Source organism: Lagopus muta, chromosome 2 (genome assembly GCF_023343835.1).
Source record: "Lagopus muta isolate bLagMut1 chromosome 2, bLagMut1 primary, whole genome shotgun sequence".
Classification (NCBI taxonomy): domain Eukaryota; kingdom Metazoa; phylum Chordata; class Aves; order Galliformes; family Phasianidae; genus Lagopus; species Lagopus muta.
The window spans coordinates 93,776,962-93,797,050 of record NC_064434.1 but is presented as its reverse complement, the minus strand read 5'-3'; the positions used below and the strand labels follow the sequence as shown (position 1 = coordinate 93,797,050).

Here is a 20,089-nt window from a genome sequence, read left to right as displayed (position 1 = left end):
AAACGCATGCCAGCAGAAGTGACCCATCACTACTGTCACTTCTACTGAAATATACCACTACCTGTGGTATACTACTCTGTGCTTACACTACACTGTGCTTACATCCACTGTCTGGTCTCCATAAACATTTAACAAGTGTTGATTAATGCCAATAAATTTCCTTAGCATGGTGGAATTCTACACCATTGGTCCATTTGTTCTTCCATGCCATACGCCATTTTATCACACCGCACCTCTGTTGCCATCTGTTCCACAGCAACAAAATGTAATGGGATATTGGCAAGAAGGTTCAACCTCTACTGCCATACCACCAACATCTGCCTCTGACACCGTCAGTCAACGTCATAAAATAAGAGGCATTACTTTTGGAGCAGCCCTCATAGCACACAATGGAAATGATGTAATAAAGACTGTCATTTCCAAGCGTTACATTATTAAATTAAGAGAAACATACCACTGTAATTGGGTAGAGAGGATTCTGGATTGACAACAGGAGAACTTTATTTCCACCAGATGGGTCGTCGGTGTTCCCCGGCCGAGTAATCCTTTTACTTGTCGAGTAGTTGAAAAAAGCTTGCTGCCCCGCAATGTACACAGGTTCATCTGCTGCAAACGTCACACACTTCTTGGCACTTTCTACTTTTTCAAACTCTACCAGAGCCTGACGTTTAAACGGCATCATCATGACATAACTGGGGAGAGAAATAATACAGTAAACTCTCCCATATGCTTACTCTGAAATTCAGTACAGTCATATACGATACGTTCTGCTTTTCTACACAAGTCCAAACAAGGACATACAAGGAAGCCAGGTCTTCCCTCTTGCACTTCCCAAGCCCAGTCACGTGTTTCTAAAGCACTCACATGAAGCAAAGAAATGCATCTGTTAGAAAAGTAAGTAATGAGCAGTTGAAAATGTCTTGAAAATGTATAATAGACAAGAACATTTAACCAACACAATAATTAGGTAATTATTTACTAGGATTACAACTTCAAGTTTTAAAAAAGCTCATTAAGTTATTTATGACGTAAAGGATTAAAGTAAATGCAATTTACAGAAAACATTTAAATTTTGTACACTAAACCAAGAAATTTAAAAGCTTATTCTTTTCCTGACACAAAACTACCTTGGAAGAAATAAACAGAAGCATTCTAGTTAACCAAACTTTTTTTTTCAGCAAATTTCTTTTTTGGAAAAGGTAACTTCTCAGGCTAAAATGTATTTACTTGTACACCTGAACAAGCTTTTGGCACCTCATTTTTATTTTAAGACATTAATGCAAGTGCTCTTCAGTTAGATGAATATTTAGAGAATGAACAATACCACTGAACTATCTCCAAAACTCATTTAAACTTCAATACTAGCATATCACTGAAAAGAAATGCATTTTTCTAAAATGAAGCACTCAGAATAAACTGGCTCTACCAATTCACCTCTACTACTCTGCTTACAGCTGCTTTGACACAGAAGAGGCTCCCTCTGAATAACCATCTCATGTCATAAGCAGTTCTCCCATATAAAACCAGTGGAAAAAGGTTCATTCTGTTCTGAAGTTCAGTTTTGTTACAGTTCACACTTCAGGCTAAGACTAGCAGTCTGACGGCAGGTACTAGGGTACACAGAAAAGGTAACTGCTTAACCAGACTTCTCACGTGTACAAAAAGAGAATTTTCACAAAGCTAGAAAGTTGTTTGCTTTGCTAGTAACTAAATCCAAGACTTGAAGTGGCTATCACAATGTATTTAAAGAGATCTGAGTGACTTTTAGATAATGCTTCCAACTTGTTGAGGGATGTGGCTTCACAATGTTTGACGTACCATATGGTTCCAAACTTTTCCAGAGCTTCCACAAGATCTGCTTCCACAACTGATTCACACAGCCCTCGGACGTGGACGACAGGAGAAACAGAGACTTTGTGATGACTTCCCCCTGCATCCTAACAACAACAAAACAACATTTAGTATTCAGTACAGAACAAGGAACATCAATATTGTTAGCTAAACTTATTGGGCAGACACTACACTGGGTCCAGAAGCAACCATTTAAATGTACAAAGTACATTTTAAACAATTCCACTTTTCTTTCCAAACAGACTGCAGAGTTCAACTGCTGAAGCCTACTTCAAATAATTTGCAGACTTTGTTAACACGTTCACACAGGCAAGATTTTTCTAGTATAAAAGAAGTGTATTCTAAAAAATTTACTTGATTAAAGGAGGTCTTCCACCCTACTTGTTCCAAACAGAAAATATTTCAACATGCACAACACCTAAAATATTTTTTACATGCTTCCTGTTTGCTTATGACATCTGAGACAAGTCTTGTTTCCTGAAGAAGTAAAGCAAAAAGGCAGCAACAAACAAGGGCCATCAGTAAACTCAATCAAGACTGGTTACTTTCCCAACATGTGCAGACCATAAAGCAGGCCATGGGATGTTGTCAGCGTCCTCCAGTGCAAGCAAATGCCGGCTTAGTCCAATACTGGAAACAAACCAGCAATCCCTTGCAATTCCGAGTGCTCTTGATACATATTTTTAAAAGATTCTATTTCAGTACAGGTGGTCACGCTCTTTCTTTTCACCCCAAGGCTGATTTTCCTCAACTGGTTTCAGCCCTTGTACACAGGCACACAGAATTGCCACAGTAAATGTTTCTCAGTGAGCTAGTAGAGCTGCAGTGAGTTCTGTGCAACTGAACCATTTAGACAGGCAGGGATCAGCTCCATCCTTCTGTGTGAAGCCTGAAGTAGGGCTGAAACGCACCTTGTTTATTTTAAGCCAAGAGAAAAAAAAAATTGATAAAATAATATTAGTCAATAATGACAGAGATACACAAAGGAAGACTAGACATAATAAAGACCGCATGAAATACACTGTGCTTAGTAACATGCAGATTTAGCACACGTAACAGCAATGTCAAGTTCTTGTTTACGAATTCACTACGTCAGTGTGTTTGTTTGATCTAACAAGTCTTGTTGAATTTTCACTTCTATGTAGTAAGAAGCACAGCACCTTCTGGAAGCCGAGAGAGATTCTCATCTGCAGTACAAAGGAGCTTTCAGCTCTGCTGAGTGCATGCTACACACATTCTTCCTTTCCCTATCTTTTTAAACTACAGAAGGAAAGGAAATAGCTTTTCCCAGGTAACTACAAATTGAGTCTCCTGTATCTAACTCCTGGGTTCCATACAGAGCTCTCCTCATATTTTCTCCTTCCTTTGAGCATGTGAACCATAAAGCAGGCCATGGGATGTTGTCAGCGTTCAGAACAACCTGCTGCACTATTTTTTAAATCTTCATTTATGTCCGAGTCATTTGCACCATGAAAGCATTTTCACTTGCAACATACTTCTTTGAACAAGAACTGTGGCAACTGTGAGTAAACGCAAGGAGTGGTAGTTATAATGTAATCCTGAATTAACCACCCCAGCTCTGGTAGCAGTGATCAAATTATTAAGAAAGGTTAAAACTCTGAACTGCAGGTACTCAGAGAATCGCTGAAGGAACAAAGCTCCACACATACTTTTATTCCCAACTTCTCTCTTCTTTACCCATGCATAAATTTAAAAGCTGAAAGAAGCACCTGAAGAACCCTTCAGGAGAAAACAGTAATTACCATTTTTTTTCTGCAAAGTCTAGTGCTCTAAGATGTTCAGACAGCAAGTAGCTTTACTTTATTTAGAAGTTATTAAATCAATTATTCATTGCCCCACATACTTGTTACTGTATTAAGATCCCTGTTAACGCTATGAATATGCATTCCTTCTTTTTTTTTCCTTCTCCTTTTAACATTCAAGAAATTGTACCTAAGAATATTTAACTGCATATCAGATGGTAAATACAGGCAATGGTTTTCTCACTGAAACAAAGGCTCACTAGAAAGAGCTACTTTAGTGAATGAGCACCCCCAGACAAGCCAAGTTCTTCAGAGTATGCATCCTAATGGTATGTTATGTCTCTGTCCCCTTTCCAGTTCAATTCCTGCTCTAGTTCACATTTCTTGTCAAGCATTTTCCTTTGTATTTGCATTGAAGCTTGCCTAATCATGATACAAAGCTTTCTAACAGTATTACAAACATTTACTTTTACGCTTGCATTTCTGAATCCATTATACATCAGTTACATGCACATACAGGAGTGTCCACGTTACTGCAACTGGAATGATTCTCAGAACCTTCAGCAAATGCAATCTCTGTTTCCTTTTATAGTTAAGATATTTAGCATTCTAAGCAAAATCTCCTTCACTCATAATGCTATATGGAAAGCATTATTTATTAGGATGAAGTACAGTAGGAGATTAAGCAAGAATAAGTCATAACACTGCCACTATTGTAGAAACTTACACAAAAGCTTGAGAAGGATGAAGCTTTATTAAAAAAAAAAAAAAAATAGTAGTAAAATCTCAGTCACTTGCCATGGAGCTGAGGGCTTGTCCGCATAGCATTTCTGTGTAACTGCCTCATCACAGTGTTTAGACAAAGCCAGTGAAGGTACACAGGGCTAAAGCGGTGGGAGTCTGCTTTCCTCAGAATAGCCTCTGACCAGAAGCAGCAAACAGCAGTGCAGCAATGAAGCACAAGTCAGCCTGAAGCCAGGAAGTCACAAACTGACATTCACACAGCATATTGCTGAAAGATACCAACATGTGCTGCTGGCATATGTTCGAGTGCAAAAAAGCATTCACGAGGGCAGACGTGCATATGATCATCAAACAAGTTTTGTAGCTACCAAGTTGCAAATCTAGAACAATCCTGGATTTCCCCTAAAAGGAAAAAATAAAGTCAATAGTCTAAATGAAAACGCAAATACATCCGTCACTGTAAAGCACCTCCACGGCTAAAGTCAGAACTCATCCCACTGCTTGCCACCTTCCCTTTCCATAAACAAGAAACACAGCACTTTGACTAAGGTCTCGCAGTCGCCCTATCCTGAGAAGTCTATATATGCTACAGCTGGCACAGAGAGTGGCTACAGAGCATGTAACACAGATGAGCCAACACCAGTGCTCCCCTGCTTACTTCTTCCAATGGCACAGGAACCCCATGCCTAACCCCTGCACGATGCCCTCCAACAGAGCCAGGAAACACACCAGCTCGTGTTACTGCTGTGCCTGCTAAATATATATTGCCCAGGATGTCTTCTCAAAGCTCACTAACGGTTTCTTAAAGAATCATTAGCCGGGCAGAAAAAGTAGTACTTAAATAGGTAATGGAAACAGACTTCTAAGTGCTCAAGACCAGTAACAAGAATAGAAAAGGATTCCTGGAAAAAAAAAAGACTACCAACATAACAGGTAACACTGAAACTGTGTTTCCAGAGAGAGAAGGAAGCCCTAGAATAACTGCATCATGCCTCATGTGCTTGGTTATTTCATATACACGTGACTGTAATGGAAGCTCTGAAGAACAACTGCAGCATTTTAATATATCTTTTCTTTACTGACCTACATATTCCTAGGCAACATTTCAAATATATCACTGGCGTCTTGCTAATAAATTTTGATTCTGTTATTCCAGAAAGGAAGAAAGTCAGGAAGGGTTCTAGCTGTATGAAGCCTCTTCTGTTCACTAATTCTAGATCAGAGAACTTGGCACTGTTTGCACAGACACCTGTTCTGCATCCTTTCTCCAGACACCTTTCCAGTCAATATATTCACCAGAGCTCATATTACCTTTTTTTGGACCATCTGCTTCTTTACTATTCCTCTGCTTCCATCTCTCTTTCTCTTTACTGCAGAAGGATGCTATTCGCCTTCACATTTTCTCCCCTAGATACCTATACACCTTGCTATTTTGTTTCTCATCATTCAGAACATCACACACACTTACAACTTCTTCCTCACTGCATCCTCACATGCTCTGAAATAGTTGTTATATTTAAAACTGCAATTGGAAGAGCCCCAAAAGGTTGCTTATTCTGTATGTAAGTGCCTAAAACATTGTCAATGCCTAACTACGAACGCAGCTGCACAGTTACCACGCTGTAAAGGGAAAGTGAAGGTACACAACACATTCCCCAGTAATTTCAGCTCTGCCCATTGGAGGTGGCGTGATAGAGAAAAGGCTTTCTGAAGTATATGCAGCATTTCCTGCACAGTCTTCAACAACAACTCTATGATTCTTTATCTTCCCCTGTGCTCAGGGCAATCCAAATACATCTCTTAAAACCTAAAACAAAACAAATACGGAGCATTATGAGGAGACAATTATGAGGAACAAATACCTGAGGTGCTGGAAGAGGAACTAGCTTTAGTTGCCTTTGTGATGGAGAACAAAGGAAGAAGGACGATTTACACTCAGATTGCTCCATAATGGACTTCTAGGCTCTGAACTCATTTCCATCTAGCCACTGCTACTGCCTGTGACAGACATGAAGCAGTTTACTCCTGAGGTGCGTTGCTTCCCACTTACACTGCAAAGCAAGAACATTGCACACCCGAACTTATAGCAGAGCAGCTCAGATGCTGCATGTTCACAATCCTAGCTAACCTTGCAGGAACCTGGTTTTATGTTTGTGTATTTTGACACCACATCCCACTTCCCCAAACATAACAATCATCCTTACCTATTCTTCAGTATTTCTATAAAGCATGTAAGAGACAGCGAGGTAAATGAATGCTACCAGAAAAAAGAAGTTAAATACAACACTAACCAATGGAAGAAATTTACATGAGCGAGAGAGCTGAGAGGCCCTCCAACCACCCTCCAACACAGCTCTTAATTCCCACCCCACTTTCTCCCTGTGTCCTGACTCTGCTATAACCCAGTTCTGACTCCTCTGCCCAGGTCTCCCCACCACACAGCACAGCCTCTGTAAATGTCATCCTTCCAGATCTCACTCTCCATAGAATGCTGCTGTAAGACCACCTCTATTCCTCTCCCTGTCAACTCTCCAGTCACAGCTCTCCCGTGCTCCTCAGCACTCAGATGAGACAATAGGAAGGAGCACACCCCCCTGACTCTGTGCAGTATCATTACTGGTGGGGAACAGAGGCAAAGGAAGAACAAATATATAGATATATTCTTACCCATCTGTAACCTGTGTATCAGGAAAGACTTCTAGGCACCCATTTGCAGAAACACAGAACTTAGAGGCAGTAAGGGACTACGCAACTCACAAGGCAATCCCAGAGGAAAGAAAACATCACAACAATAACAATAAACAGCCCAGCAGGGAGATCATGCCAAGGGGATAACTAAAAGGTCCCACTATGAAACAGGTTTTATCTCACAACCTGCATGTAACTGATGACAATTCACCATTATTTTAGGACACTGTAAGAGAGGAAAAGCATGAGGCTAACAGACTCCAACCACTCTCCCTACTCCAGTTATCCATTTTCCCATTTCTCCCTCTTAATTCCCCATTCCATATTGATCTTTGTCCTTCACTTTACATATTCTTTTTCTGCTTCTTTCTGAGCAATCCAGCATACCTGCACTTAATCCCTCAGCCTACTCCTATCTTGTACGTCTTCACCTTGAACCGAAACTAACTTTTATGTGCTAGGAACGTTTATCCAGGAACAAAATGAAGGTGGTATGTCTTAGGGAATAAAAATAATCCATTTCCTGCACATTTTCTTTTTTTGAAACCAATTAAAGAAAAAAAAAACTAACGTTCACATGAACTAACTTTAACGAATGGATACTGGCATTTTGCTCTTACAGACTCCAAACAAAAGCACTCAGTTGTTCATTTTTCACATATTCTCTTGATGTTACAGTTTGCTCTTAAGAACCTAGTACGATCTCTATTACCCAGAAAACTGCTGCCTCCCCCTGCTCCTTCCTATTGTCTCATCTGAGCACTGAGGAGCATGGAGAGCTGTGACTGGAGAGTTGACAGGGTGAGGAATAGAGGTGGTCTTACAGCAGCATTCTATGGGGGAGAGTGAGATCTGGAAGGATGACATTTACAGAGGCTGTACCCCAGTACTGCCTCCCCAGATAGCTCATCAGTACAGCTTTGCCAACAAACCATCACAGAGCATTAGGAGAGTCAAGAGTCTGTGACCACGCACCCTCTTGAGGCACACTGCAACTGATACAACACGCTAAAATCCTTCTCTTCTAGACCTCCTACACACTTGTTTCAGTCTCTTTGCTGACGAAATACAGCCAAAATCCAAAATGTCAGGTTACAGACATACTTTATCCTCTTGTTACCTAGCAGGGCTGTATGCCTTGTGCATTAACTAGCATAAAAACTGAGATACTAAAGTTAAAAAAAAAAGACAATCAACGCCAAAATGAAGGAAAGTTAAAAATAACAAACTGGCAACTTAGAAAGGTAAGAGGAGTATCTTGTCCCTGTTTGAAACATGGTGCGTGATGCCCAACTCTCCTATATGAGGAAATGTCAAGATAACTTATCAAACATAAGGATTTAATTCAGATGCATCCTCTAAGAATGCATTACTAAGGCCATAGCTGATGCTTTGTGACAAGGTATAACACTTAAAACAGTTATCCCAAAAGGTGCAACTTTACTACAGTTCACCAGGAAACTTTTCTACGCATTTAGCAGGTGACTGCAGTCCAGAAAGAGGTTCAGATGATGGAAAGATGGTAACAGCAAAGGCACTAATTCATCTGTTACTAATTCATCCCATTGTTAAGCAGCGTCGTTCAGCCAAATCATAACACAGAACTACTCTAAATGTCATGGAATCAAGCTCTCGTTGATCTTGCTTTTCAGGGAGGAAACAAAGTGCCATCGAGAACTGAATAAACGGTTCAAATCATCCGGGCAATTCGGTGGAGTAAGAAATCAAAGGCTAGACGCAGAAGTCCCGTTAGCCCAGATCGATGGGTCTCGCTTACTGCTTTGATTGATACAAATACACAAAGAGCGCAGCAAAGCAAGCACACCGAACTAAGGCGTCCGTCAGCCCGGCTCACAGCGGGGGAAAGCGACAGGAGAAACGGGGGAACTTAAGGGAGCGGCAGCCACTCGCCATCAGCCTCACAGCCCGGCGCAGCCAGACAATAAGGTCAAACGGACGGACGAAAGGAACCCTCCGCCCGCTTTCTTCCCCCGCCGCACGTTTCTATAGTTACACTCAGCAACAGGGCGAGCGCAAAACTCATCCCGGCGATATCCGAAAAGGCACCGAGCAGCCCACGGAGCGGCGGCGAGCTCCGCGCTTCACCACAACCCGCCTCGCAGCCCAGGCTCAGCAGCACGGCCCCGAGCCGGCGGCCCACCGCCTCAGAGCGGGGCAAAGCGGCGCACCCCCCGCCCCGGAAGCGCCTCCGTGCCCAGGGGAAAGGGCCGGCGGGCTACGGCCTCCAGCAGGCCGCGGGTGGGCACGAAGGGAAGCCGCCCAGAAGGCCGCCCCGCGCCCGGAGGCCCCGCTCTGCGGCCCGAAGCCTCGCCACGAGGAGGGGGCTCCGCCGCCCGCCCCCGCCCCGCTCCCCGCCGCCGTGCGGAGGGAAGGAGCCCTCACCCCGCCCGAAAAGCCGCCTCCGCGCTGCGGGGGAACCTTGTCCCGCCGGCTCTCGCTCTCCTCGGCGCCGCTGTACTCGATCTCGCCTTCCTCGGCGGCCGCGCTGGGCTTCAGCCGCTTGGCCTGGCTCTCGTAGGCGCCGTCCTCCTCCTCCTCTTCTTCATACCGATCCCCGGACGACGGAGACGACATCGCCGGGAGGAGGGTGGGAGCGGGCCGGCTCCTGGCGGAGGGCGCACACGCGACAGGGAGGAGGAGCGGGTACGGAGCCCGGCGGCAGCGAGCGCCAAAGATGCTCTGCGCTCCGTCCCCCCGCACGCCCCCTCCCCGCCCCGGGAACGGGTCGTGCCTCCCCGCCGCTCAGGGGCTCCGCGATTGGCTCCGAGCCGGGGAGGGAGCGAGGACTCCTCGGCTACTGGGTAGCGAGCGCGCCCATCGGCCGCCGTTCGCGCTGCGATTGGAGGGCGGGCGTGCCCGTCACCTCACGGCGAGGCTCCTCGGTGCCGCCCCCCGCGGCTCCTCTCCATCGCTCTTTGATGTCTGAGAGCCCGGGAATAAGGGAGGGCGGGGGGAGCGCGAGGCGCCGGGTGGCGCAATAGTCGCGGGGGCGCGCGCCGCGCTCACGGCCCCTCCGCGCGCTCTCCTCGCGCGGCCGCCTCTTCCCGCCCTCGCCCGCCTTTGTCTCCCTCGCGGGCGGTGAAGGAGCGGTTCCCGTTATGATCCCGCGTCTCCTACCGCGGCTTTTCTGGGGACGGCATCCCGCCAGTTGCAAGGTCACTGGGAGCGCTGGCTGCTCCCTGCTCAGCAAATGGTCTGCGCCCAGCACCGAGCCCCTGCCCGTAGAAAGAGAGAGAGCTCGCGTGCCTCTCCGTGCGGGCTGGCGTGGCCCCTCGTTCCTCAGGTGAGGAGTAACACCAAGCGTTCCCCTACGAGCTCACAACGCACGGATTGCTGCCCCGTGCCGGTCCGTGAGGTCTTCGTTCCTTGCACTACCCCTATAACAGGAGCGACGTATTGCCGTGCTGCCTGTGGCCTCGTGCAGTGGCACAAAGCGGCCACAGCTTCTGCTCGGGGTTATTTCTCGTGGAGGCGTTGCAAAGGTGTGTCTCACAGCGCACACCTGTCTACGGGTCTGTTTTCCTCACGGAGGGAGAAGGCTTTGGCAGCTGAAGTGGCTCACGGTGCTTTGTGGCTGTGGCAGGTGATGCTGCTGGGGCTGCCAAGCCCAGGTGAACGCAGAGTGGAGCCATGCAGGAAGCACATCAATGGAGAAAGGGCGTGGGGCTGAAATGGTTGTTTTCTAGCTTGTAAGCTAGAAAAAGAAAGAAAATGGTTTGCTGTTTAAACATTCTGCTACCCTGGAAGTTACTGGTAAAGACACTCCAAGAAGTGAGAGGCCCAGGTTTGGTTTCTCTTTCTGCCCGACCTGACTCAAATCTGCATCCCTCAGGCATCATAGAATCACAGAATGGTTTGTGTTGGAAGGGACCTTTAAGACCACCTCGTTCCAACCCCCTGCTATAGGCAAGGATGCCTCCCTCTGACCAGGCTGCTCGCAGCCCCATCCAGCCTGGCCTTGAATGCCTGCAGGAGGGGCATCCACAGCCTCTGGGCATCCAGTGCCGGTGTCTCACCACTCTCGCAATAAAGAATGTCTTCCTTACATCTAGTCTAAATCTACCCTCTTCCAGTTTAAAGCCACTTCCCCTCGTCCTGTCATTTAAGTCATCTACAAACACACATTTGATTTAACTTTGCCTGCAATGTGTCCCACCTTCTCGTTTTTTTCTCTTTGTTTCTTAACTTGTGCTTTTATTTCAGTATTTGTTGTACCTAGTTTTAATTTCTTGTAAAATATTCATTACGACTTCAAGGGTATACAGCCCAAAGGGTTGAAGATGTATAGACATCTTTTCAGACTTCAAGCAGACAATGAGTAACATCGTGTCTGTGATGACATTAAACTTACTTTTCTTGGCACTTGTTTTATTTCTAAGTACTCAACATATGTTACCCTACTGATGTTTCTACTTTGGACCCAAGAGTTTACTTGCCATATGAAGCAAATTAATTTTGTGTGCTTAAATCTGTGGATTTTAGCAGACGTTTGCACCACACCATTGCAAAAAATAACAGCCCGAGAAATCACAGAACATACCAGACTTACGGTCAGAAAATGGCATTGAAAGGCTGTGATAATTTTTGTACTAATTAAATTTGCTTTTCCCCGGTGTATTCATAATTATTTGTCTGAAAATGAAGAAGTGGCTTACTGTTGGACAAAATCTGTATTTACTGAGTGTTCAGAGAGAAGTTTCAGCATGTTTCCATGCAGTACATAGATTCTGCTTCACTGACTTAATGTCATATTTAATTATTCCATGATGGAGATGTTATATTAAGATATTTTTCATGTTTCAGTTGCGACATTGAAGCATCTGCACTAAGCTACTGTGAGCAGACTTGGTTCAGTCGTTCCCTCCATGCTGCAAGTATACAAAAGACAGGAGGAAATATGGAAATGCATCCCCGTTATGTAAGTTTGTAAGTATCTGACTCAGCAGTCTGATTTTGCTGTTATTTTTCTATCAGATCTCCTTTTGTACAAAAGAGAGATAGAGGAAAGCTGCCAATACTGTCTGAAATGGTTTTGTTTTGTTTCATACAATTTTTATTACGCAGAGCTGATAAACAGAAGTCATGGTTTCAGTCCACTACCCTCAACTAAGAAAAGCAATTAGTGTTATTTACTTATACCACATAGCCAAGTGCAACCACATAATTATATAAAGGCCAAAGCAATGACATGAAGAAAAATCCTCAAGCCCTGTAGGAATGTAAAGCACCTAATTATGAACATAGTTTGGAAGCACATGTTTTTACCAGTACAATTTTCTCTCCTCTCCTCTTCTCTGCTGCTTGTATTTCTTACATCCTGTGCTGTAATTTGCATTGCATTAAGCTATTAGCTCATCATAGTGAGCAACGTTTCTTACTGTACTAATATATTACACATCCATTACTAAGATTACTGTATTTAGGTGCCATGGAAATGCAAGTAACAGCCAGAAGAAAAATGGGAAAAGGTTTTTGTTTGCTTGATCGTAAGTGAAAAACAGTTAACATTCATTGATTCAATAATGTCATTTGTAGGGGAATGTTAACAAACTGGTGATTCCTGAAAATGGTCTGGATATGGCTTTCAAATGTAAGCTGAAGTGAGTGCTTAAGCCATCACACAATACAGGGCTGAGGATTTAGGGGTGACATGACACTCAGACATGATCTATGCTTTTCGACTGAGTCAAGAAGAGGTGACAGAAAAATGGGTCAGACCACAGGTAAGCCAGTATCCTGTCCTGAAGAGCTGCCAGCAGCGGGTGTGCATGGCAAAATGGAAAAAAAAAATGGATGTATGGAGTCAGTGCTCTCAGGTACACTTTGTAATTTTCAGCAGTTACAAGTTTAAGGAACTTATGAGTCAGAAGCCACTTCCATATCTTTCTGTTTAATAAATAGCCTTGAGCATGGTTTGTTTTTTCCTACTTCTTTTGGTCCCATTTATATTTTTGCCTCCATTAAGTGTCTCCTCCAGGGCTCATATCTCTGATTTACAAGAGATGCTGGTGACTATCATCCATAGAAGCACCCAGTGGTGCTGAGGGAGACTCTGCTGCTGAAGGATCCATTCTGCAGTTTTTCTCAGTCAAAACTCAGCTGCTCTGATGAAGTAAAGCCTGAAGGATGATAGGGTCTTGACTTGCATGGGTGGATGGCAGCTCCTGGAAAGATCTGCACTGCTAGACTTGCTTTCAAGGCTTAAAGTCTCGTTTCCAATGACGCTCTTTAGTGTAGCTTTCACATACTGATCATTTCAAGTCATATCCTTTGCCAACAGCCTCAGAGCCCACTGAAGGTTGGTAGACTCACTCAATTATGTGTTCAAGATAAGCATGTAGCACGCAGGTTGAGTGTGAATTCTGGCACATAGTGCAGAGGACAGTTACATCAGTGTTCATTATCTGCAGCTGTGCCATGAATGTGCAGGGGTTTTGTTCCCTTTCTTGGTTTTAGTCTCGACAGTGCAAGAAATTGGTGCTCTGCCTACTCCCCACACTGGAAGTTACCACTGCCTCAGCTGCAGAGGGATGGGGAAAACACCGCAGTGCCCGGACGAACAACCAGAACGTTTATCTTTGGCTTTATTTTTGCGTCATTTTATCTAGATTTATCCATGCTATCTCTACGCTGTAGAGCATCTGCAATCCTCTCTCTTTTCAATGCACTGGCAGGTTATAGATGTCTAATTTGGGGCATTCATTGCAAGAATTTTGAACAAAAACCTGAAGCACAAATCATGCAGTACACTGGTTACTATCAAGAGAAACTGCTGCTCAGCGTGTTTGTCGCTGGCTTGAACACCAACATGGATGTGCACTTGGGTCAATAAGCAGCTGTGGTACAGGTCAGATCCAGCAGTCAGTAATGACTTGCCTTGCATAGCAGAGTCTACAAGCCTTTTAATGTTACCAGCATTTTCAAAACAATCACAAATATTATATTTATTGTTTCTTAAAGTATCAGATTGGAGTCTGATGGTTAAAGAAGTTTACTCATGTTTTGGAAAAACAAAATTCTTTTGTAACTTAAAAATTGCAATTAAAAATGTAAAACTCAAATGCTCCAGTACAAAGATCTACTACAAGTAGATCTCCTGTTGCCTTTTGGATGGCCTGATGTAAAATTTTCACGTTTCAGTTTGTTGCTGTGGCTTTTCTATATATATACATGCACACACATACACTATTTAGAAGTGCAGCTGCTGCTTGCTTTCTCCCCAGACTGGTGCAGCCACTTAAACCAGTTACTCATGGTACATCATTCACTGTTTTCTCCATGTTTTCTGATACCTGTGCTAACAATCTCGGAACTGATATTCAGATCTGAGTACAAAATAAAATTGCATTATCTGTGGTGTCAAGCCCCAGCCATTTCAAACAGTCCCTTGAAAAACAGTAAGAGCTACTTTACTGGTTGGCCACCTGGCCAAAAGCTGTCTTCCTCCCTCCACAGGAGGTCCCAGCACCTGTTCACCTTTCCTGGCAGCAACACACTTCCCAGTGGTAGTGAAAAATACTGAGAAGAAAACAAGTCAGTCTTGCACCAGTGGAAGAGTTGAGGAGAGCACTGCAGGGATTGCTGGGGCTCTTGTGCAAGTAGGAGGAGGGCAAAGACAGAGCTCTTGCTTGTAGCCTGTCCAATGCACCAAGGCAGGCTGAGAGACCTTGATGAAAACAAGCCTTTATCACAACAAGATAAGCATGGAGGGGGGCAAAATAAGTTTGCATTTGTATCTTGTTATTTCATATTACTTACGTTTTTGACTTTACACACTCTTTATTTTGTTGTCTTGGCATGCACACTAATGCAGCAACACCAAAGATGAAAGTTCTGGGGTCACAGCTCTTGCCTGTTTATGTTTGTCTGATTTTCACCGTTACTGTCTCCCTGGTTGCCAGCATTCTGTCTTGGATGAACAGTGAAACATTTCTGCCTCTTCAGTACTTCCTCTCACTGCTTAAGATCACCTTTCTCTGCATAAATACGAGATACTGAATGTTCTCCAAGACACTGTAATGGAACTTTCACATCCTCATCTGGGAAGGGTTTTCTACTTTTGCTTCTTCTGGACAGTTTCAGGAAATAACTGCAGTTCTGAAATCTTTTCCTCTTGCTGTTGAGTTGCCCGTCTGTCAGCATGCCCAGAAGAGATTGGCAACTCCAACACCAATAGAAGTATGCTGTCTGTGCCTCAAAGCATCCACCCCACGGACTCTCTTTGCAATGGGGCTCTCCAGGTCTCTGGATTAGCTAAGCAGGGCAGCAGAGGTGTGGCTGCCTTACTGACCTAGGAAATTTCCCTGCAGAGCTTCTTGCCCAAAATACTCTCAGAGCAGCTTCTCCTGCAGACTGAACAAGCAGCTCGCCCATCGAGTGGACACAGTTCATGTCTTTAGCAAAGCCTGGCTCTAAATGGCTATCTGTGGGCAGCTAAATGGCCAGCTGCGGGCACAACCATCCAGGCACGAGAAGTGTCATTCTCTTCCTAAAACAGCTACTCTGTTTCAAAGACAGAGATTCTGGAAATATTCTTTGCTCCTGAGTGTTGCAGTCTCCAATGCAGAAGACGTCACAACACTAGATTTATCTTAGGCAACAGTTCCCAAAAACGAGCAGTGTTCAATTTGTGAAATGCGTTGTTTCCCAGAATCACTGTTCAGTAAGCTCCTGTGAAGATCTACCAGAAAGGATACATGTTTCTAAAACAGACATTTAATGATGTTATGTGGTTTGTGTCTTGCCCTTTGATGATGAAAACATAACTGGAACATTAGGCTCCAGTTATTGATTAACCTTAAAATGTTGCCCCCATTGCAAAGAATTTTCTTCTGACTAAATCCCAACAAAATGTTTTGAACCATTTTACCTTGCTAGCGGCAATAGCCATGCTTGAATCTGTTGTAACTTCCCTACAGTGTGATTGTATTGATCTTCCCAGACTCCCAAAGCAACACAGCTGTGCACGGATTTTGTCTCAACAGAAGCAGTTGACTTTGCAAGTATTGCTTCTGTTGTTTCGATTTCGCAAGGAAGGGAAAATGCCAGTGAAATGGCTGCTGCTGCTGGCAGCTGAAGATGACAGTTTTGTGGTGGAGGTGGAGAAATCAGGCTCATGAAGTCACAGTGGGTAGATATACAAAGTCAGCTTTCCCCTGATACAACTCCAGCAAAACTGAGCAGGCACAGAACTTAGGTGCATGCTACATCTAAATTTGGAAGGAGGTAAATCCACATGTCTACATGTGTGAAACAAGTTCTTATCACTAGCTGCCTCTAAGCCAAGTACAGCTGCCTCACATCCGAAGGCCCGGTTTTGTCCTGTGGTTTCCCCAAACACCCTCCTCCCTGCACCTATGTATGTTGCTGCTGCTCAGACAGGAACTGATTGAGCTTGCTGCCTTCAGCAGAGTCTGCAGTTCTTTTATCTCCATTTGGCATCTCCCTGCCAGTTGCCAATGCAGTCATGCACACATCTGAGAGCGAATTTTCTAGGACAGCACAGGGTTTGTGCTGTGATACAAAATACTTTCCCTGTTTTTTTTCTCTCTCCTTTCATCCTATGCCCTCCTGCCTCCTTCTCTTACTGTTTTGCTGCTCCCCATCTGCAAAAGCAAACTAGTGCTAGCTGCAGCTGATGGGACCCTACGTAGGCTGTGTGCCACGAGTCACAAACCTGACCACCACACCCCTGCTTCTTGACACAGGTGCATCCAAGTGTTTCTCATGCCTCTTTCTCCTGCCCCTCCTCTGTCTCCTGGGCAGATAGCAAGAGCTGCTGTGCAAGTCAGGCCTGGAGCCCAGAACTATCTATAGACCCACTAACTTCTGCAGAGCTGTAGGTCCATGGAGCATCTACTTCCCCCCAGTACTTTCACCAGTGAAAAAATGAGGAATGAAGCCAAGCCCTGCTTGTTGCCTTCCTGCTTGAGTCGCTTAGGTACTTCTAAAAACCTGTAAGCCCTCACAAGTTGCTATGCAGTGTCTCCTGCACTAAAAGTTGTCTCAGTGTGAGCAGTCCCATAGCCTCAGCTTTCAGAAGCAGAAATGGAAACGGAACCCAAATCTTCTTCACCCCCATCAGAAACCTCAGCCGCAAGGCCATCCTGCCATTTCATAGGCAGCTTTTATTTCTGAACCTTTAGAGCTGCGACACATCCTCTGCAAAGCTTAAATTCAAAAGTAGCTGCATGAGCACAGAGAAAGGAAAATCTGTCTCAGAGTATGCAAGAATGCTCCCCAGCCCCCAGTGCTACATGGAAGTGTCTCTGGCTCCAGGCAGCCCACACAACAGCAAGTTGCAAGAGCTGCAAGCTATTATTTTAGCTCCCAAGGAAAGTAATTTCTATAGCAACCGGCAGATCCGAATGGCTCTTCAGCTACTGCTGAGGCACAAACAGCTCGTGCACAAAGGCACATCTGAAACGTGCTGTGTGAGGAGTGCTCTTGGGTGGCTGTGTTTTTTTGAAGAGCTTTCTGAAACACGTGTAGCTGGCTGCTGATGAACGACCGCCAGAGCAACAGCAAGCCACAATCCTAAAATAACCTAATCAATGGCTCGGTGTGTTTGCCCCTGAAGAGATGAAGCACAAAGCAGTGCAGGCTCCATTTTAAGGCTGTGTGTGGTGAAGCACCCAGCAGAGCTGAAGATGCACTTGACAAATAGGCAATAAGATGGAGGAGGGGATGTCTCCCCTTTTGTTCTGCCCACAGATGCAACCTCCCTGCAGCTCCAGTGTTGGCTCAGCTCCACCAGCTTACACAAAGTTTGTCAAAGAAAAGGGATTTAATTACAGGCTTGTAATGCTGGGAGGTGTAACAAGTGATGTTTGCATTCTCTGCTGTGTCTATGCAGCCATCAGCCCCAGCAGAGCTCGTCTCCGTCTGCAGCGTTCACTGCTGTTGTTACCAGCAAAAAAGGAATGTCAGCAATAACCTGAGCTGTCCATGAGGATTTTTTCATTGCCGAGTCCCAAAGTCTTGCTCTGGATCCCACAAAGCTGAAAGCCACAGCTAAACTAAAGTCAGAAATATGGAAGGAAGTGTAGTAATGCAGCCTGTTACAGAAGCATCTCAGGAGTGACCAAAACAGGATCTTGGGCAGCAGGTACTGCATGGCACTGGATAAGAAACAGCCTCCATGTCCAAAGAGCTTCCAGTGGCCATCAAGGGAAACATGCAATAGGATAAACGACTGTGTCCCAGGGATGATTTTGCTGTGCGGGGAGTCAGACCTGGCAAGTGCATGGCAGTGCCAGCTGAGCGTGTGTACTGTCAGTAATGGGGTTATTGGTCTTCATGTGGTCATCTTGGCTTGGCTGTGTTCCCTGTTTCAGCTCCCCTAGAACCACACCGCCACAGCTTCTCCTCATTACAAATAGGTGTCTGCAAAATGAGAGTTCTATGAGATCTCCTCCTCTGCTGTTGCTTGCAGAAGTCATATGGAGAATGTTTTTTTTTTATTGTTTCAGATTTATGGTACAAAACTGATGCTAAAGTTTGCGTCAAAAGTGCTAAATCTTTTCTTGAGCTTCATTTTGACAGTGTTTGTAAGAAGGGAGCTTGTAATTTGGGTATGGAAATGCCTTTTTCTTCTCGTTAACTGTCACATATTAAGCAAAGTCACTTTATTTTGGATTAAAAACAAATAAACAAACAAAAGCCAAAACATCTTAAAAAAGCACAAAACTAAAGGAATCCTAAGGGAACAGCACAATCATGTGTAAAGTGATGCTTCATTTCTGCCTTGGAACATTGCAGCTTCCCTGCAGGCACCTGGAATTTCCAACCTGCTGATCTCAGGGAAATATCTGTAATTTTTCTCACAACAAATCTATTTCCTGAGAATGCATGGTGCAGTAAATGGCTCCCTCACACACACACACACACACACAAACACCCTTTTTTATGGTATGCATTTTTGCTAGGGTTTTGGTTGGGGAAATAAGGGACCATTCACTCCAAATCTGAATTTCCAGTTCTCCTTTGCAACTGAAACCTCTTGCCCGGATTAGAGAAGCTGGACCATGCACACAGCCTGCCTTCATGTCATGCCTATGTCAGCCTGCAGGGCCGCTTACAGTGATGGAGCTGATAAATCATGGAATAGCAGAATCATCTAGGTTGGGAAAGATTTCAAGATCACCAAAGCCAAATCACCAACCTGATCCAGCAAGTCCCATCACTAAACCACTTCCCTCAGCAGCACATCCACGCATCTCTTAACTATTTCTATAGATGGGGACTCCATCAAATCCTTGGTGCCCAGCGTTTGGGCATTTGTTGGCTTGCAAAAGGCTGGTGCGATAACTGTGATGAAAGTGAGGAGAAAGAGGAGAAAACAGACAATGCACTGCCCCACCTGTTTGCAAGAGCCTCGAGGCAGAGGAATAGCTGTTGTGGTCACTACTGTAAGAGAGAGGTGAACCCAAAGCCTAGGAGATGTGGAACAGCTTTTTGTGAATGCTCACAGCTGTGGAAATGCCTGGCTGCCACTGTCAGATATGTCCAGGACTGGTGCCACATTTTTCTTACTAGAAGCAAAAGGGGAAAAATGAAAAGATCTTATATTTGACCCTCAATATGTGCAGCCATGAAACATACTTCTTCTATAAAACAAGAGCGACTGAGAAGATCTACTGCAGCTGCCTACATCGCCATCTGCCAGAGGCAAGAAGGATACAGGCATGGGACATCCGTTAGCAATCCTGCAGGCATCAAAGCCAGGCTCTTGGAACTGCCTTGCTCAAACACTGAAGACTGCTCACTCTGTTGCTCTTTCATGTAATATGTGTCTTTGTGCAGGCTGATGTCTCTTCTGATTTACCCACCAGCTTGAAAATCTGGTGCAGGGCTCACGAGCAGATTTGTTCGTGGTATCACCCTTGCACCTGCACGGTCTTAGATGTCGGGGCCATAAGGGTGCGGAAGGAAGCACCTGAATACAGCAGCCTGTGTTTTACTGCAGGCAGAAAGGCAGCACTGACAAAGTGCAGGTTGCACAACCGCCCCGTGGAGGCTTT

At 44.7% G+C, this 20,089-nt stretch overlaps 1 protein-coding gene across 3 annotated transcripts in view; it reads right to left on the bottom strand.

The window, feature by feature from the left end:
- The window catches only part of HNRNPLL (heterogeneous nuclear ribonucleoprotein L like), a 28,440-nt gene extending 18,655 nt beyond the window's left edge, over positions 1–9,785 (bottom strand). Inside the window, exons 1-3 of one of the 3 annotated variants that reach the window (XM_048935784.1) lie at positions 9,450–9,785; positions 1,819–1,937; positions 455–692 (exon numbers count right to left, since the gene is read on the bottom strand). In XM_048935784.1, the coding sequence (XP_048791741.1) occupies positions 455–692; positions 1,819–1,937; positions 9,450–9,641 (549 nt within the window). In that variant the 5' untranslated portion in view covers positions 9,642–9,785. The remainder of the gene's footprint in view (positions 1–454; positions 693–1,818; positions 1,938–9,449) is intronic. The other 2 variants (XM_048935782.1, XM_048935783.1) reach the window with 2 other exon arrangements.
- Positions 9,786–20,089: the final 10,304 nt, after the last annotated feature.